Here is an 18807-nt window from a genome sequence, read left to right as displayed (position 1 = left end):
AGAGAGTCCAGCACTTTTCCTTAGCTCCTTATCAGTCACTTCATACATGCCTGTATCTGACATCATTATGCTATGTTTTTTAAGTGTCTGTCAGCAAACGTGTCTTTGATGTGAAGAGACAACAAATGTGGATAGAGCTGATGGTTGTTTTAAGTCCTTTCTTAAAGGCTTGATAGAATAATTAAACTGATGCTCTGTAGTGGTAATTAGGGGAGAAAATAGGGCCCCTAGTCAGTTTGGGGAATTATTAGCAAGCAACTTAGCAAGCTGTGCACATATAAAACACAAAGGCTCAGGAAAAATAATCAGACTGCTTAGTCCTGAAGACTGGGAACCTAGAAATGCTGGAGGCCTTAGTCTGTTAATGCACAGCATTTGAAGCTGCAAGAGAAAGAATAAACTATGTGTACAAACTTCAGTAACAAAGCATAAGGGAAAAAAATAGACTATATCTAACTGGAACCACAACTTTTTCCTGTATAAAATACTTGGAATGATCCAGAAGAGAGTCTCAGCACTCTGTGCCACCAGGATATACATAGTACATTAAAAGGCATTCAGTGGCAGCTAACAACTCTTCTGTCAGAAAGCATTTACATATCTAATAATTCTTCAAAGATAGCTCAATTCTGGTACAATATCCCCAACAGAGGAAATAAAAAATCACGGGAGCCTAGATCAGTGTGACAACCTGGCTTCGAAGACAAACACCGAGCGTCCGCATGGGTGCTTGCATTCGCATCTCCCTATTAACGAAATACACACTGTGGTAGGATCCTGGAGTAAGCAGCACGTAATTGTATCCCTCTAATGACTTATCAGCATACATAGGCACACATATAGTGTGTACTGTACAAAGAATGCAGCTGCAAGTTGTCCAAAAAACTGCTGAGCTGGAATTACAGGAGTCTGCTGTTTCTGAGAGGTGTCCCGAGAGCCTGTACAGACCTCCTGACATGCTAAGGAAAGAAAATGTGAGAGGAATTGTAAGCCCTCGAGAAGAACTATGGCCTTCGTTTTTCAAAACCCTCAGGAAATAACAAAATAGAAAGTGCAGCTGTGTCAGCTGAAAACAGTCATGCTGTCACTTACATTTCCAGTGGCCTACAAGAGTGATGAGATCTTTTTGCAAAGTTTTCTAGTAGGTCATGGTTTCACCTCCTGTCTCCATCCCAAAACACCACTTCACAGTCACAGTTGTTATAATGCCATAAGCCAGTTTTTTTGGCTACATGGAATTCCTCTCCCAAAATCAAAAGCATTCTTCTCTCTCCACTTCCTTCAGGTATTAAAGCTTTCTATTTAAAAATTACACGGAAGCTGTTTTTCATTTTACAAAAGATAGCCATGACAGAACTTCAGCACAAAGAGACCAGAAATGTTATGAAACAAGAAATTCAGTTCCTTCCCACACACACAGGAAAATGCCATGAAAATTCATTCACAACATTTAAACATTTATACAAAGTTTCTGCCAAACAAGGAATATGGACTATTACTTGTGCAGTAAAGAAGCAGAGCTGAAAGGGCAGTTTCAATAGTGGATGCACTTGATTTTTAAGTGCCCCATCATGGAACAGAACAAAATACAACCCCACAGACTCCTGTTTTCATTTGACTTAGCCAGCACTATTTAAAGCTGCTGCTGAATGTGAACTTCTCTAAGGCCTGTGAGAGGTCTGAGGGCCAGTAGCTTCCTCCTGCCCCAGTTCCCCCCAATCTATGCTTCTTCAAGAAGGGCAAGTGAAGCTTAATTGTAAGAAGCTAATTTTCTTAAGCTTTAAATTAGCAAGCATTTCAGCAGAAATGGAGGTGACAGATGGTATTTCAACATGTACGTAACATCAGTACCCAGTGTTAAAAATCTGTGTCACCTCCACAGAACAGCTCCAGTCATTCAGGTTACTCACCATTACTGTTATTTTTACTTGCAAAGAAGAGTTTGGCTGCAAGAGATTTACAACTAAATACATTAAGGGCAGTTTGATAGAATTAAATATTCATGGTCTATGGTAAATAATTTACAGAAAATATATTAAGATCTCAGGCTCTAATTACTTTGTTTTCATTGTCTGATCACCTCTGAGAAAACACTCTTGCAAAGAAGAAAATCAAGCACATGCCATTTTAAAGAGATTAGGAATGATTGATGGCTAAGTATAACTTCTTCATGAAAGCAATTCTACTACCAGTTTCAAGTGGGTATATGATCAATAAGTTTAAAGTAGCATTCCACACTATTGTGTGGTGTAAAACATAGAGTACAATTATATGACAAAACTTAACTAGTCTCTGGTTTAGTATTTGGTTGGGGTTTTTTTCCCTTGAGAACACTCACATTCACCTGCTTGGTCCACCAAGCAACAGAACCAGCTTTTGTGGCAGCTTAAATAAGCATAAGCAGTGTGTTTACAGTGCACAAAGCATGGCTCCAGAAGCAGCATGTATTAACCAGAGAAAAGCTTCAGACAAATGAGTCTAAGCTGTACTCAGTGCCTGCCTTACCTCTAGTGAGTACTGCATTCTGTTCAGGCTTCTCTCTCAGATGCCTGGTAACTTGAATTTGAAATATTTGCAGAGCTCAGAAGCTCCCTTTTGCAGATGAAGAGTTTAAAAAGCTATCTGTTTTTCTTAGAATAAACAAAGTTTAAAAGTCTAAGAGAGTAAAGCTTTCTGACAGAGGACCTGACTATACAGTCTACAGCAGCCCAGAAGTGCCTCCAGTGCCTTGCAAGCATCCATGAAGCTTCTTGTGCAGGGATAACCAGAGACAATTAATGGTACATTGACTACCTCAAAGCCAATCCAGGAGAGGACTGTTAAAGGATATTCAGCTGCTCAGTGAAGGGAGTATTCTTTGCAAGACTTTGTGCATTTTCCAGAATACTACACATGTACTGGCCTTTGCAAGTCCAGCCTTGTCATGGGAATTAAAAGGGTCAGTAGTTAAAGCTCATTTCATCAGCTATCCTACTGATGCAATTGTCCACAACCCCCAGAAACATTCTGCCTTTCTTTGGAAGAGGTGCATCTCTTCACCTGTAACACATCTTATCCTTCACACTGAAAACACTTCACCTTTTCCAACACAAACGTTTCTGGAATTTACAAAACAACATTAATATACACTAAAATTTGCCATTTTTAAAAAAGTTTGGACTTTTATACATTGTTTAAATCTGTGTACAATTCATTAAGCAACTTTACTCTCCAAAAAGGAACAGCAGCAAAGTTTCCAGTCTGATGCACAGCAGTGCTGTGAAACCATAAGGGCTAACTTCAGATTTGAAGCATAGCTTGCTACAAAATACAAGAGATTATGGCTACTTTTAGTAAATCTATATTTACAAAATATTACCATAAAACGAAATGAGGAGATTAAAAAGTAGATTCCAAGATTAGTTTTCTCTTAACTTCGACCCGCTCAGAATTAAAATGTCTATGAACAATGAGTAGCCCTTAAAATGCACAGAAATTGCTCCAGAAAAGCAGCAAACATCTCAGCTCTCTGAAACTCCTTTCCTCTGCCTTTCAAGAGAACTTTAAAACCCTGAATTTTATTACAATATTTTGTCTACTGCTTCCTTCTTCAAGGCAGGATTAGAATCACAAATCGTTTAGGCCAGAAATACCTCTAAGGTAATCAAGTCCAACTTTAAGTGAAACTCTGCAAAGTCCATGACTAAACCATGTCCCAAGGTTCCACACCTACCCATATTTTAAATACCTCCAGAAATGTTGACACAACCACTTTCTGAGCAGCCTGTTCCAAGGATTGGCATTGCAAGAAAGAAGTTTGCTGTATTTTTATGTTCTTGGGAAACCAAGTGCCATGGGACATACCAAATGTAGAGCTAACAAAGCTCTACAAACCCAGAAGAGATGCAGAATTTTTGAAATGGGAGATATTCTGAAGATTTTATTTTTATATTTTTTCCTACAGAAATAAATAAAAAAAATATTTTAACCAATGGAAACTTATTCCTATGGCAATAATCCAAATTACTTTAACTTTTCTTGTTTATTGTCATATCTGCCCAGACTTTTAAGTTGCTACATTATGCACTATAGCCTATTTTAAAAAATTCAAAAATCCTAGAATTGGGTTCCAATAATCACATTGAAACAAATTATAGCTGTTATTCTATCATGCTAGCAAGTTTGCCAAAGCTACAACTTCCAGTAGCTGCAGGAAATCATCATCATAACTTCTTTTTGCTCCTCTCATCATTCCTCAGCTTTCTGTTCCACTGGTTCTCTAGTTCAGCACCCTTGCAGCTAATATCTACACTTTACTCCCAGTTTGAATTTATTAGTTTTAAACTTTCAGATCTTGATTCCTGCTACTCATTTCAATACCAGAAAAAAAGTTCTTCAGTCTTAATCAAACTACCTTTGCTGTCTTTTGGATACATTTATCTGCTTCTTAAAAAAAAGTCCCCACACCAGCATCTCTTTCTTGCTGCTTAATGTTTTTTCAGTTGCTCTCCCTGCACAATGCTCTTTATTATTAATAATAATGATATTGAAAACTGAGTAAGTGCAATTTTAAAGAAACTAAAGAATCCTGCACCAAAACCTGAGTGAGATTAAGCACTTCACACCTACAAAGCAAGTTATGATCCCTGCTCCAAAGAGATCAAAGAGTAGACACAGGACAGACAGTAGGTAAAAGCACTAGAGGAGAGTGGGCAGGCCAGAATTTCCAGCTAACAGACTCAGTAACCAACATTGTACCAGTTTTGAAGCCATCACTACCATGTGTAGAAAATAACATTCCTAAATCTGTCTCACTGTCATTCAGAGGTAAAAGTCAAGCATCTTGCTTAGAAGGTGTCTGCAGCTCTGTTGCTCATATTCTCACAGATTACAGTAGAAATTTTCTAGAGACTTCACACTTTGATATAACCATGAAGAGATTGTTCATGATTATTTTAGAGCTGTAAGAGGTTAATTGCATAGAAATTATTATCTCTATAGAAAAAGAAAGCTTCATTTTGTCTTTACTGTTGGATTGTGCTAGTAAAGAGAGAAGACTGTTCAATAAAATAAGATTCTGCTTTCATACAAAAGAAAAGTACAGTTTAGACTACTCAACAAGCTATTAGTTTCTCATCAAAAAGGACAAGCATATTTAATATCCATAATGTCAGGAATGGCTAATTTACAAGCAATGTTCCCAAAGGAAATATTGCCTCCACCCTCTTCCCTGCTATGGACCAGTTTTCCAATATTGCTTATCTTCTAGCCTTCAGTCACAATCTGCTTCAGTTTTTCTGTGAACAAGAGTTATCTGTTGTGGTGATGGTTTGGGCAAGATGACAGAAAGTTGAGAATAAATGCAGCAAAAAGCTGCATACAACAAAGAAGGTTAGAATAGCTTTTTAATTCTTTTATTGTACTCATAATGAAAGCTCATGATGAAAGAGAAAATTGTTACCTTTCACTAAATAACTCTTTGACCGGAAAAGTTTCTCAACTTCTTAAGAAACATTTCTTGACTCATAAAATTCTTTGCTCTCCAGAAAATGAAATTACAAGAAGAAATTTCAGAACAATGCTGTTAAAAGAAAAACCTCTTATTTTATTTACTATTTTTAGGGCTTTATTCTATTTAAACTTAAGGAGGTGGAAGAAGAGCGTAAAAAGGCAATTAGCTTTCAGGCAAGGGGAAAAAAATTTCAAATATGACATTCAGTCATAAAAATATGACTTTGCTATAGCAAAAGGAAAATCAAACCACATGAGCCCTCAGGTCTGGAGTGCTGATCCTGAAGTGACCAATATGCTTCCAGGCAAAGGCCAATAGAAACAAAGTACACTGCACTCTATAGATTGTGCAATGCAGAGGAAAAATTGTGCAAAGAGAAAAAGTGCTTCCTGACCCTTGCAGCAATCAGCTTACTCCTCGAAGCGTGAGATTTGATTACCTGCATCTCAGTGGGCCCAACCATGAATATCACTGTATACCTTCTAATGCCCAGCACATTCTAGCTGAGAAAGGGATATCAGTGTGAGAATTTCTACGGCATTTGGATTGTGCAACCTGGGCAATAACTTTAGCAAGAAATCTAGCAAAAACATGCACAACAGCATCAAGGGTGTGAAAATACCATTTCATTTAGATCTTCTCTTTTGAGGAAAAAAAAATCATGTAAATTAATTTCACTCTAATCCCATGATAATTATATTCCCCATGCCAGAAAAGCAAAAAAATAAAAAGAAATACAAACTCAAATCCAAAACCGAAAGCACCAGTGGAGACATTTATCTGATAGAAGCTTTAGGACAATCCATACATAGGTATCTGACATGTGGCATATACCCATGTGGTCTGTCCTAAAACTTGAGTACAGATTTTTGCAATAGCCCCAAAAAACACTCCCCATCAAAACAATCAAATAGGAACATTGGCAGCTGAGCATCTGTGTCCTGCTCAAAAATACACTGGAAAAGACATGAAATATGACATGCCTTAACTACAGAAGAGCTTCAGGAATGCAGTGATAATGGCTTATGAGCATTTTTAGACTACTGCCCTGTAGATTGCACTCTTTCCTCAGTGCACACAGCATTATTTTATCATCCCTCTGCCAGCTACAAGCCTCTTCACCTGCTTCAGTGCTAAACCATTTCATTGGAACCTGTACAGAAGGAAGGCAACAAATCTGAGAAGTTGTATTAGTTCTGTGTAAATCAGGTACAGTTTGGTCCACTACCATTTCCCACTAGGAATGAGAATTTTAAGGGATGTTGAGGGTAGAAACAGTGTCATGTGCTGAGCAGAGGTGCAGAGAGCTGGACACTGTAGGCACAGAGAGCATTAGGGTTACTTCAGCAAAACGGTGAGCTTCTCACTCATGACAAATACTAGGTTTAATGAACTCCTAATCTCCCATTAAATTTACTAACTCCAGTTCTGGAAGGTCAAAGGTTTTCTGGATCTCATTTTTAATTTTTACATTTATCTGCAATGTTACTCTCTCCCAGCAAAGCTGGCAGGCTGCTTGTGGGTATTCCCTCTCTGAGCAGATATGACATGTACTAAAACTTGCATAAGGGGGGAGGTGGAGGTTACCTCAGCTTTCATAGCTACTAAGGAGGAACTATGAATCGCCTCACTTTTTCTCCTCTCTGTAAACCTGTCAGTGTACTAGAAATAAGGAGTGTCTAAGTACCTAAATGCACAGAAAGAGGAGGATTGATCACTGGGTCAAAATGTTCCTGTCTGATGTTATCTCCAAGACATGGAAGACAAAAAAAATCCTCTTGTTCCACAAGATATACAAAGGCAGCTATTATTGCAGAAATCAGAATTACTACTATGTTTGCTAAGATGAGTGCCTGGGCAAGTACTCATTGAAGACATTCTTTTCAATACCTTTTTAACAGCAACAGTCACACAAGATTAAAAGATTTATAGTTAAATATCCCACTCTTTTCTGAATCAGAAGCCTTAGTGCAGAGGCTTATGGATATGTTGCATTCTAGCTTCCATGTTACTAAAACACTACACCAACCTTCCTCCTAAGTTTTACCTCCTCTACTCTGCAAGTCCACCTCTGTAAAGCAGTTACCATATGCTCAACTCACAGCTTGCACTTGAGCTTTCTCTATTTACACAGGATCTAAACATACACTTAAACACTTTGCTGAAAAAGAGATGAATTTTTGAGTCATGGACATTTTGGAATCAAAGTCAAAGAATTAAGAAGTCCAGAACTTGGATTTGTGGACATAAAAAAGTAGAATGGCATGCCTTTGACACTGTGTTGTGAGTCCTTGCTGGGATGAATGTGTGCTTGAGAGGACTGAAAAGAAATGGCAAAATGTCTTTTTGTTGCCCAAAGGTATTTAATACGGTGGAGCAAGGGGAATATAATCAGCATTAAAGTGCTCTTCATAAATAATGGACAATCTAGCAGCTTTTATCTACTCTGCACTTTAAAAAATGTTTTTACTGCTGAATATTTCATGACCAAAAGGTAATTTATTGTGGCTTTTAAATTATACAATTCAGAAACTGTTAGGGGAAAAAAGTTCTCCGTTGCAATGCAATAATGGTGAGTTCTGAGAATCTGGAGAAACGTGGGCCACCTTAAATATATATTTTGAAACCTACCACATACAAACTAACAGGGGCATCTTTGCCCTGAACTATAACCACTGATTTTTTTAAGGTGTCCAATCCTATTCAGCAATACACTGTTTAATCTCAAGTGATGCATAAACCTGAATGTACATTCTCCTGAGATGTCAGTTCTACTCTGCATTTCTTATCAAAATTTACTGCTGATCACAGGTCATTTAAGATGTGCATCTGTGACAGACATTTTCAAGAAATCTATTTTCTGCACATTATTTTAAAGGTATATTTTATGACAGCCTTTTAAAATGACAATTAGAGTTCCACATAAACAAAGCCATTCGGGAAGCACACTGGTGAACAGGTGAATTGTCAAGATGAGTTAGCAGTAACCTTAGCTCTGTCCCCTGTGAATATAAGACCACAACACAGACCTCCTGCTGCATCCAGAGACAGATGTTCTGTGGGTGTAGATCAGCATGGCTTTACAGAAGTCAGTCATGCTACATCTGGTTTCTATCAACAGAAGCACCAGTACACTTCTCCTTAGCATCATAACATTTACAACATCCCACACCTATAAATGACTGCCACGGGAGCCTGCTGCAGCACACCAAGCATGCCACAGACTTTCAGCCTCAGTAACACCAAAACAAGGGGCTTCAGAACATTAGCAGGTAATGTCCCTTAGCCAGAGCTATCCTCGGGGAAAACTCTTCAGTTAAAGAAAACTTTTCAGTTTTCTACCTAACCCCACACTTCTAAACCACAGAGTTACTCTAACAAAAAAAAAAAACAACCAACAAACAGCCAAACCAACAAAAAAACCCCAAAAAACCACCAAAAACCCACAAACAACCCCCCACCAAACAACAAACACCAAACAACCAACCCACAAACAAAACAAAAAACAGATTTTAAAATATTGCAATTAATTTTGTTTTCAAAACTAAGGTATTCTCTATATATGGTAACTGAGCTCCAACCCCAAATCCTCTTATTTTATTCACAGTCCTCACTTTAAAAAAAAAAAAAAAAAAAAAAAAAAAAAGGATAAGGAAAGGAAAGGACCTATCTGCAAAGCTTAGAAGCAATCAGGACAAACAGTACAATACATAGCAAATCCTCTACATTCAGCCCCCTGCATATACAGATGACAAACCTGTCTGCGGCAAAAAAGGAAGTTTATTTATCGAATGATTTATGGCACTGCAAAGAGGAAACCTGAGACACCTGGCTAACCTCAAGATCAATCATCTTTCTTAGCAACAAATTCCAGTGAAAGTCCCATGGAGTGATGGGACATGCATTAAAACACCGTGTACAAAGCTGTTCTTTGCATTTCAGATATTCTCCTGTGCATTTGTAAAAATAAAATTGATCTTTAGCACTTATTTCAAGCAGGCTTACAGCTTTGTTGAGATCATATGTCCCTCCTACATTAACCAGCAGAAAAATTCAGACAGATCTGTCATGCGTGATTTGGCATTAGACACCTCAACTGCAGCAGTAAGGTTATTTTAAAGAGTCGTGTCTGCTACAGTCTGAACCTTATACAACACACTATCATTGCCAAACATCTAAAATAGTTGCTAAACTCTTTATTTATAGACATAGTGAATGAGGTCCTTAATAACTCTGGTTTACTTAGGATAGTATTTAAAAGCCAATATTGTCTCATTTATCTGGGTCTGTCAAACACAAATATCAATTTGGAAGCTGCAAGAAATGCACAGGTTTTATCCTGGCCCATTGCACAGAGACAGATTTTTTTCTTTGGTCAATAAATTTTCTAAAGACATTACATTTAAAAGCCTCCAGTGTATCAACAGCTAAATAATATTTTTAAAACAGCTTTTGATACCTGTTGCAGAGCTAGTAGGAACAATGATATCTACAGGCTCTCTTGCTGCCTTTTACATTGCTCTTCTCTCATTACATATCATGGACTTGGGTGTAAAGATAAAAGAAAAATATCTTTTTTAAGGAAAAAAATACACAAGGAAGATGTCTCTGATGGAAGCAAAGCATCTCAGTTGTGGCCCCTGCTTCCGCAAGGAGAAAATGAAACTTGTTGGTAAAGCTTGCCAAAATTGACTGCAACTGGATCCAAAATATTATTGACAGGTAACTGAAATTTATACATATTGATAAACACCAACACCCTAGACTAATGAAGATACAGACATGCTCTTCTGTTTGATAGTATCTAACAATTTGTCAGGGGACTATAACTGAAGCCAAAGACAGCTAGTTTACACTGAATTAAAATACAGGATTTAATATCACACTTTCAGAGTAATTTATATGTCTATCATCTGATATTTAGATAGAGCTTCAGATTTCTAAGAGAAAATGGGATGTGTCAGTTTAGATGAGCAATCCCACAAAGAATGACCATGATACAAACCTATGGACAAGGTCGTGGAATATAACAACCACTAAGCCTCCTACACCAAATCATTCGATGGGAAATTAACTCTCCTCTACAAATTATGCAACTGTCCTGCTTTTTATAGAAGACAGTCAAAAAATAGGTGCCCATTTCCCCTGTTCCACCCTTATCCCTGTGATGTCACGAACTAGTAAGAGAGAGAGAGGAAACAGGAGTAATCATTCCAAGCGCCAGAGTTCTGTGTGTAACTATACCAAGAAACGCTTCTTGGAAGAAAATTCCTGCATTGAAAAAACTCAGGTATCACTGAACTCACTCCACAGTTCCTAGAGATCAAACAGATCAACTTACGTAGCTCTCCTACTTTCAGAATTTCACACAGCATCTTTGTCAGCTCAATGCTGCTTCGGCCAAATGGGCACTCATGCTTGTCTTCTCGACTGCTGTTCTCCAGGACAATCTACAGGTGGAATCAAAATGGAAAATAATCAGTTTGAAGCACCCATGAATTGTCACACTGTTCTCCACATCCAACATTTACAAGACAGACCAGGCTTAGTCTAGGAAACTGTATGGGCAATTTAGGAAAATGTATTTTCATAAATCTTACTCTCCCCACAGCTACATGACCTATACCATTTATGTCATGGTTCCAAACTGAAAGAGAGTAGGTTTAGATGAGATATTAGGAAGAAACTCTTTACTGTGAGGGTGGTGAGGCACTGGAACAGGCTGCTCAGAAAAGCTGTGGATGCCCCATCCCTAGAAGTGCTTAAGGCCAGGCCGGATGGGGTTTTGTGTAACCTGGTCAAGTGGAAGGTTTCCCTGCCCTGAGGTTGGAACCAGATGATTTCTGAGGTCCCTTCCCAACCATTCCATGATTCTGAGGCAGTCAGCAACCTATAAGCAGTGCTGTTCCGTGACTGACTGGGAAATGTTGCCATTGCTATGCAGCGTTGCTGTTCTCCACCACCCTGACTTGGAAAAACTGAATTAGAAGCCAAAGAGAAAGAAATAGTTTCATTTTAAATGTCCTGGTCAAAGGAAATGAGGTAAATTATTGATAGGCATGAACATACCTAGAAGGATCTATAAAAACAAATTGGGACAGAATTTTCATAGCTGGATTCAGTCTTCAAAGTAGGCTCAAGTGATAAAGTCAAACAGCTCACAAAGGAAGAAAATGTCCACATTTTCTCTATCATGAAAATAATTTTTGTTTATATGCAAAACATTTCAGGGATTGTGAATGTCTGGTGGATCTGCATCACTCTTGTATCAAGCCCATGAATGCTGCAGAAATGACTGAAGGAGAGCCTTTGCATTCTCTATTGAGTGACACTGTAAAATAAATGGGAGAAAAATCCTTCCACATTTTTATACCTATTAAGTTCTGACATATCTGATACAGTTGAGATAAAGTTTTCCTTGGCACTACAACTAAATAAGAAATGAAAAGTTATAAAAATACTATAGATTTCATTGAAGCAATGAGCCTGAAAAGAGAGTAAAACAAGGTCTGGAAAAAAAATGAGATGGTCAAAACAAATTTGCAGTAAGAATTGTCTTTGCAGAACAAACTTTGCCACTTTACAAAAAGAAAACCTCATCCTAAACAGCTGCTGCATAGCCTAGGGATGAGCGACATAAGAAGAAAATGAATTTCAAAGGCAAGAGATTTTGCCAAGCACCAGAGAATCCCAGAGGATCTCTAAATTTTTCTCACAAACAGGTGTTTAGACGTTGCTCTCTGCTTTGCATTTCTCCTGTCTTGTTAGCTCCCACCTCCATCATGGTTTTTGTTTGGCTTTCTTTGTTGTTTGTGGACTTGTCTGTGGTCTTTACTTGTTTGTTTTAAATCCTTCTATTTTTACAGCTTCACAAAGGGCCTCAAGGCTGGAATTTCACCCAAAATCAGGAGGAAAGGTAGTTTTGACTTTTTAGGTCTAGAAGCCTTTCCTGTGAAGCGGGTACAAGTGGGAAAAGAGTGTAAACCCTAAGGTAAGTAGGAAAGTTATGTGGTTCATGCAGCATGCCAAAATCTCTTCAAAAAGCACTATTTTAGTCCTGCAGTACGAAGGGCAGCCTCTAGCTGCTCCCAACCCATCACCCAGGGATGTAAAAAGATGGATGCTCTCTGTGTTATGTGAAAGCATGATTTCTTGGTTTTGTTTTCCAGTGCTGCTGATGTTTCCTTTGACTGCTTACACCTCCCACAGAAGCTTAGAAAGTCATTAGGGATGTGATATATACTCTATCACCACGAATTTTTGTTGGCCTTTTCCAATAGTACAACGTCATGTTCCAGAATCTGCCAAGAGGACTTTTTCTTTCTAAAAGTCTGGTTTAAATGGAATGTAATTGCTCCAAGTCATCTCTGGGTAACAGTAAATCAGAGAAACACCTCTGCTATTTTTGTTTTACGTTGCTGCAGCCGCTGTTCAAGAAACATGTGAATATGACTTTATATTCTGGATGAGTCATACTGCTTCAGTCTCTCTCATGGAGGATAGTGCTACAGTTCTACACACCCAAAAGCAGAGGCAATGGTAGAGTAGCACTAGCACAATAGAAAGCTGTGTGTCTCAATACCTCCCTAAGATTACTTGTCTCATTCTTTTTATTATCCTGTTTTATCTCTCACATAATAAAACATAAAATCTGCATACTGGAGCAGGGGGTTGCTTCGACACAGATTTAGATACAGCAGAGAAACATTGGTAATAAAATCAATGGAGAGGCAAATTGAAAGGGCAAGGGGGAGGGAGAGGGAAGCATCAGGATGCATTCCTGCTCACTTCTGGCAAATGCACTTTGTTGAGTCTCACATTAACCCGACATATTAACATTTCATGAGCACATAAATATTTAATGGTGGCACCATATATGCATATAATGTAAGACAGAATTACAGCAATCAATAAGAATGCCAGAGAAATAGTTAAGGCACTGTGTATTGCTATACAGCAAATTAAATGGCAATTTGAGTAATCAATATGTAAAGCAGTCTTGAAATGATCCTCAGACACACTCTCTCTACAAGCATCAGGTTTTTTAGCATTTGCTGTACAAAATAAAGCAGGGCTGCCATGTTACATTTCTTTAAGAAAGGAAGATGGACTGCCCTTTGCTGCATCTAAATATCTGTAGGCAAATTTGACAGATATGGATCTTCTGCAAGAAACAGCAACAGTAAAAAGGGAAAGAAAAAAAAAGCTTCTTATAAATATGCAAAGAGAAATCATTCCTACTCTTGGCAACAGATTTACAACATTCATTATTATATTTGTAATACTCTTCTCACGACTTCACGACTCATATCCTGTTCCAAAGTAAAATGCTATAAATAGAGCTGATAAGGGCATGGTTTTAATGTTATTTCCTTTATCACTCTGGTTACAGAGGAGAAATAAGCAGGGAATGGACACATTCACTTCATAAACTGGTGAAAACAATAGCAGGGAAAGAAATATAACACACAGCTCAAGACAGAAAATAGTTTTTTCTATCTATAGAGCATAGACTGGCTTGAGTCACGTTTTTATCACAACAGTCATTTTACCACTGAAAGGAAAGTAGTGAGGAAGTTGCAAGCCCACACAACCTTCCTCTAAACAGAGGTCTATCATTAATGCTCATTAAGTGCTCCACCCTATTGTCTTCCTCCTCCTCCCCTTCAAAAATCCACAGTGAGTTGCAGATCCACCAGACATTCACAATCAGCAGCTACAGTGGTTAAATTTTGCTTGGGGAGAACAAAGCAGAGCCTGTGGACATTGCAGTAGAATTCCTGGCACCATAGAATTGCAGAATCATTTAGGTTGGAAAAGACATTTAACATCATCCAGTCCAACCATTTACCCAACATTGCTAAGTTCACCATTAACTAAGCCATGTCTCTAAGTGCCTATATCTATGTGTCTTTTGAATCCCACCAGGGATGGTAACTCAATCACTCCCCACTCCCCAGGGCAGACTGTTCCAATTGTTGACAACCCTTTCCATGAAGAAATTTTTCCTAGTATCCAACTTAAACCTCCTCCAACACAGCCTGAGGCCATTTCCTCTTGTGCAGTTGTTTCTTCTTTGTGAGAGGAAAACAATTCCTACTTTGCTAAAACCTCCTTTCAGGGAGTTGTAGAGAGTGTTAAGGTCTCCCCTGAGCTTCCTTTTCTCCAGGTTAAACATCCCCAGCTCCCTCAGCTGCTCCTCATAGATCTTGTGCTCCAGACCCCTCCCCAGCTCCATTGCCTTTCTCTTGGCACGTTCCAGCACCTCAATGTCCTTCTTGTAGTGAAGGGCTCAAACCAAACACAGGATTCAAGGTGTGTTCTCACCACTGTTGAGTACAGGGTAACAATCACTGTCCTGGCCACAGTATTGCTGATCCAAGCCAGGATTTTATTTGCCTTATTGGCCACCTGGGCACACTGCTGGCGCATATCCCATCTTCCTTCAGTACTTGACACTCTTTTACTTGGCTGCCCTTTATTCTGATACTACAAATCTATTTCTGCCAGTTTTTCTTGTCTTCAGTCCTTGTGAAGTTACAGAATTGGGTAGGACAATTAAGGAAATGTAGCTTATAATACACTGGATGTTATAGAGTTAAAAACCAAAATGAGCTCACAGTACAGGAGCATTAAATTCTGCAGATGCTCTTCTCCTTCTCTTGTGTCTTTGATCAATACTGCCCATTACCATCAAGGAGAAAAAGAATCCACCATAATGTGTAGTGTTCAACAACAACGTATATTTTTTCTTTAGAGAAAAGCAAAAAAGTCCAGACAAAAATTTCAAAAGAAAAACAAAAGAAAATTACCTTAGTAAAAGCCTTAGTGATGTTGTTTATAAAAATAAACAAGAACAAAACAATAGCAGCTCAGAAAATTGAAGGAAAAAAAAGATAAAGTGAGAGAAGCATAGAATGAGAAGAAAATGAATGAGATTAATTGACTAGCACAGAGGAGAAAGGAAGAAGTTTAAAAATGTTTTCTAAAAATGTAAGGAGGTGAAATTTTTAGGAAATCACTGTTATCCATTTTCTTGACAGTTCTACAGATGCAAGTCTATAGCCTGTTAAGGCATGAGAATTTGTCAGTATTTGTAGTAGAATACAGTTCTGTATAGTTATTATTTTTTAAATTCTCTACTCTATATGCCCATCAATATATGGAAGTAAATCCAGCTGGTGTCCAGACACAAGTGGTGTACCCCAGGGATCAGTACTGAGCCTAGTCCTGTTTAACATCTCTGTCAATGATTTGGATGAGGGGATTGGGTGTCCCTTCAGTCAGCTCACAGGTGATGCCAAAGAGGATGGGAGTGCTGATCTATTGGAAGGTGAGAAGGCTCTGCAGAAGGGTCTTGACAGACTGGGTGGATGGGATGAGGAAAACTGTATAAGGTTTAACAAGATACCTACCAGTGGCCTGGCCATAAAATAAATATATAAATTTGGTTTTAAATTTAATTTTAAAAAATCCAAACTTATAATAAATACTATAAGTATTTGAAATTTAAATTTGCAGAATAAATAAATAAAAACATCAAAAGTTATTTTTTTATTTAAAATAAAATTAATTTAATTATCATGCCAAGACCACAGAGGAATAATGCAAATTCCCCAGCAGCAAAAAAAAAAATCCTTACAAGACACCAACCTCAAAATCAAAAAGATTTTCTAAATGTATGGCAGTGTGCCTTTATGATTTTCCATTGAATTATTCATTGAGTCTGTCACTACCTCAGGAGCCCAGAATAAACCCTCAGGAAGACAGTGGACTAAGTGAAGGATTTTCCACACTTGACTACCGTGGGTTTTAAAGTCTGCATCAGCTTCAGCAGTGCAGCTTATACCTGCAACTAAGAGTTAATGACAGACAAAAGGCAAAATTTTGAAGACAGCTTCCTCGTCAGCTTCAGAAGCTTCCTCTTCAAAATCCAGGAGGCTGAAACCACCAGACAGAAACATTTCTTCTTCACTGGGAAGAAATATCGACTTAGCCAGTCCCTTAATCCTTCACATTAAAGATGAAATTGTCTCAAAGCATATTGCCCATGGCAACTGCAGATGTAATTCTCAGACTCCTGAGCCAAAATCAGAGCTTGGCAATGAAATAGAGATTCATTGTGATTAGGAAATAAATACAGAACTGAAAGAAAGGCAAGATCCACTGTAGCTGCATTAATACTTCTAATAAGTCCCAGAGCAGGCAATTCAACCAATATTGCTGCACTATTAAAAAGGAGCATTTCCACAGACCAATTTTGTAAAATGATTCTGTCTTAATAGAGAAGAAGCTTTTTAGCAGTCTGCTTCAGGTTAATATCAAGAGGTTCAGAGAGCTAGTTAGTAGAGATCATAAAAACCTCCTTAGACCCAGAATGAAAGGTCAAGCAGCATTTAAATATACAGAAATAGAAGGGATTCTCTTCCTTTTCTTGACACCGCTTTTCTTTTTCCTAAGCCTCCTTATCACATATGGTAGGCTTCACCATTCCCTCTTCATTTTTAGGTGCTTTAGGTAACTCTAAGAAGGAAATCTTTAAGATAGGCTTCCTGAGAAAGGTAAGAGACTCTACTGCAGACAGACTCAGTTTCCATTCATCCTCATCACCTGCTTTGCTTTTTTCCTAAGGTAGCTTGCCATTTGCTTTAGCATCAGTCTTCTGCCAACATCTTCCACTCTGTACTGTCCCCTCTGATGCTGTATTTTTAATTTCCTATCCTTCCTCTCTCCCTTATCTCACTCTTCCTTGACATTCCTGAGTCATTACAGAAAATTCTCATGGAAAAGCTAAAAGAAAACAACAGTTATGTCTGCCTGCCTCTGGAAGACACTAGAATTTCAATTTAAACAAAGATCTGAAAGAAAAGTTGAGACCTTCTACAGATGTTGAAAAATAAGACACTGATATGAGATGGCTGAATAGTTCCAAAAGTTGGGTTTTTTTCTGGAAAATTATGATGAAGTTACACTCTTCAAACAAATGTAGTACCAAACTATCTCAAATATGCATGGTTCTGCAGGTGCTCACCTAGCAATAAATTTTCATTCTCACACAAACACCTTAGGCATGAAGCATGACTGTAATTTTTATTTTCCATCTAAAGATAAATGCAGTGGTTTGTCTTTTTTCTTTGCAGAAGAATCTTCTTCTCTCTGTGAAGAACCAACCAAATAATCATAAAGCATGGTGGTAAGGCCCAAGATGAGGAGGCTCTGTTATCCTGTCATCTTCAGAAGCAGCACCAGAATGTGCTCCTCACTTTGCACAGTCACAGGTATGTGAGAGGGATTTGGCATTGAACTGGTCCAGTTTTACAGCTACCAGTCAGGTATTCCTTCTCCCTCCTTCCCCCCCACACATGTGAAAAGGCAATGATCTTCCTGCAGTTCTCTTCTGGCTCACCAATGGCAGAGGTGGAAGGCAGAAATCTGCAGTATCTGCAGAATATAGCAAGTTTTTGAATTTTCTTTCATAATGTAAAACAGGCCCTGTGGGTGCCCTAATGTTATTGTGGTATGGCTGTGTGAGAAAAACATCAACCTTTATAGCACATCAATGAGCCTGGCAGGCAGAGGCACATCACAAATGCTCTGGACATGGAGTAAATGGGAAAAGCTGTGACAATCAAGAGCGAGTTTTCTCTCCTCATATGCATACTCACCTGTTCAGGTGGAGGGACTGTGGCTCCACAAAAACTAGCCCAATCCTTGTATGCTACTGCTACATGTATGCTACAACCCATGGTGTGATTCAAAAGCTTTTGAAGACAGTTTCTAGGCTTGCAACAATTTCTGGGCCCTTTGGATCAGGATGTCATTTAGACAACAGCTTCCATAAACCTGGGAAAGTTTAGGTGTGCTATGAATGATGGAAAGTGATCTGAACCCGCGCAGGACCGTAAGATGCCACGTGTATCTCCCTGTACATTTCACACAGGGCTGTGCTGAGAGTGCCGTGACTCTCTCACGGTTCTCTTCCTCAGTGCTAATTTTGTGGTTATGCTGCAATCAGCCATTCCAGGATTTCACACAGTTAACTGCAGAGGGACCCATCTCAATCCCCCCTCAGTGATGGAGGCACTCAGGGTTGTCATGTAAAGGAGGAACACTGTGTGATGCTTGGGAAGAAACAAAGCACAGGCAGAAAGAGATATGCGAGTGGAAGGTAAGAACGGAGAATGGAAAGCTTGGCAGACAAAAGACAAGAACATGTTATAAGCTGGGAACCTGGCATAGGCAATTAGGTCTCTTAAAAAATGGCATCCATTCATGAGACTCACCAGGAAGACCCATGTGAAAAAAACCTCACTTTT

At 38.6% G+C, this 18807-nt stretch overlaps 1 protein-coding gene across 8 annotated transcripts in view; it reads right to left on the bottom strand.

Moving 5' to 3' along the window:
* The window catches only part of ELMO1 (engulfment and cell motility 1), a 302865-nt gene that overhangs the window by 137277 nt on the left and 146781 nt on the right, over window positions 1-18807 (bottom strand). For all 8 annotated transcript variants that reach the window (XM_086847363.1, XM_086847353.1, XM_086847346.1 and 5 more), the window contains one exon: window positions 10833-10941. In XM_086847363.1, the coding sequence (XP_086703489.1) occupies window positions 10833-10941 (109 nt within the window). The remainder of the gene's footprint in view (window positions 1-10832; window positions 10942-18807) is intronic.

This window comes from Cyanistes caeruleus, chromosome 1, assembly GCF_971803275.1.
Source record: "Cyanistes caeruleus chromosome 1, bCyaCae1.hap1.1, whole genome shotgun sequence".
Lineage (NCBI taxonomy): Eukaryota > Metazoa > Chordata > Aves > Passeriformes > Paridae > Cyanistes > Cyanistes caeruleus.
This window is presented reverse-complemented; position numbering and strand designations above follow the sequence as displayed.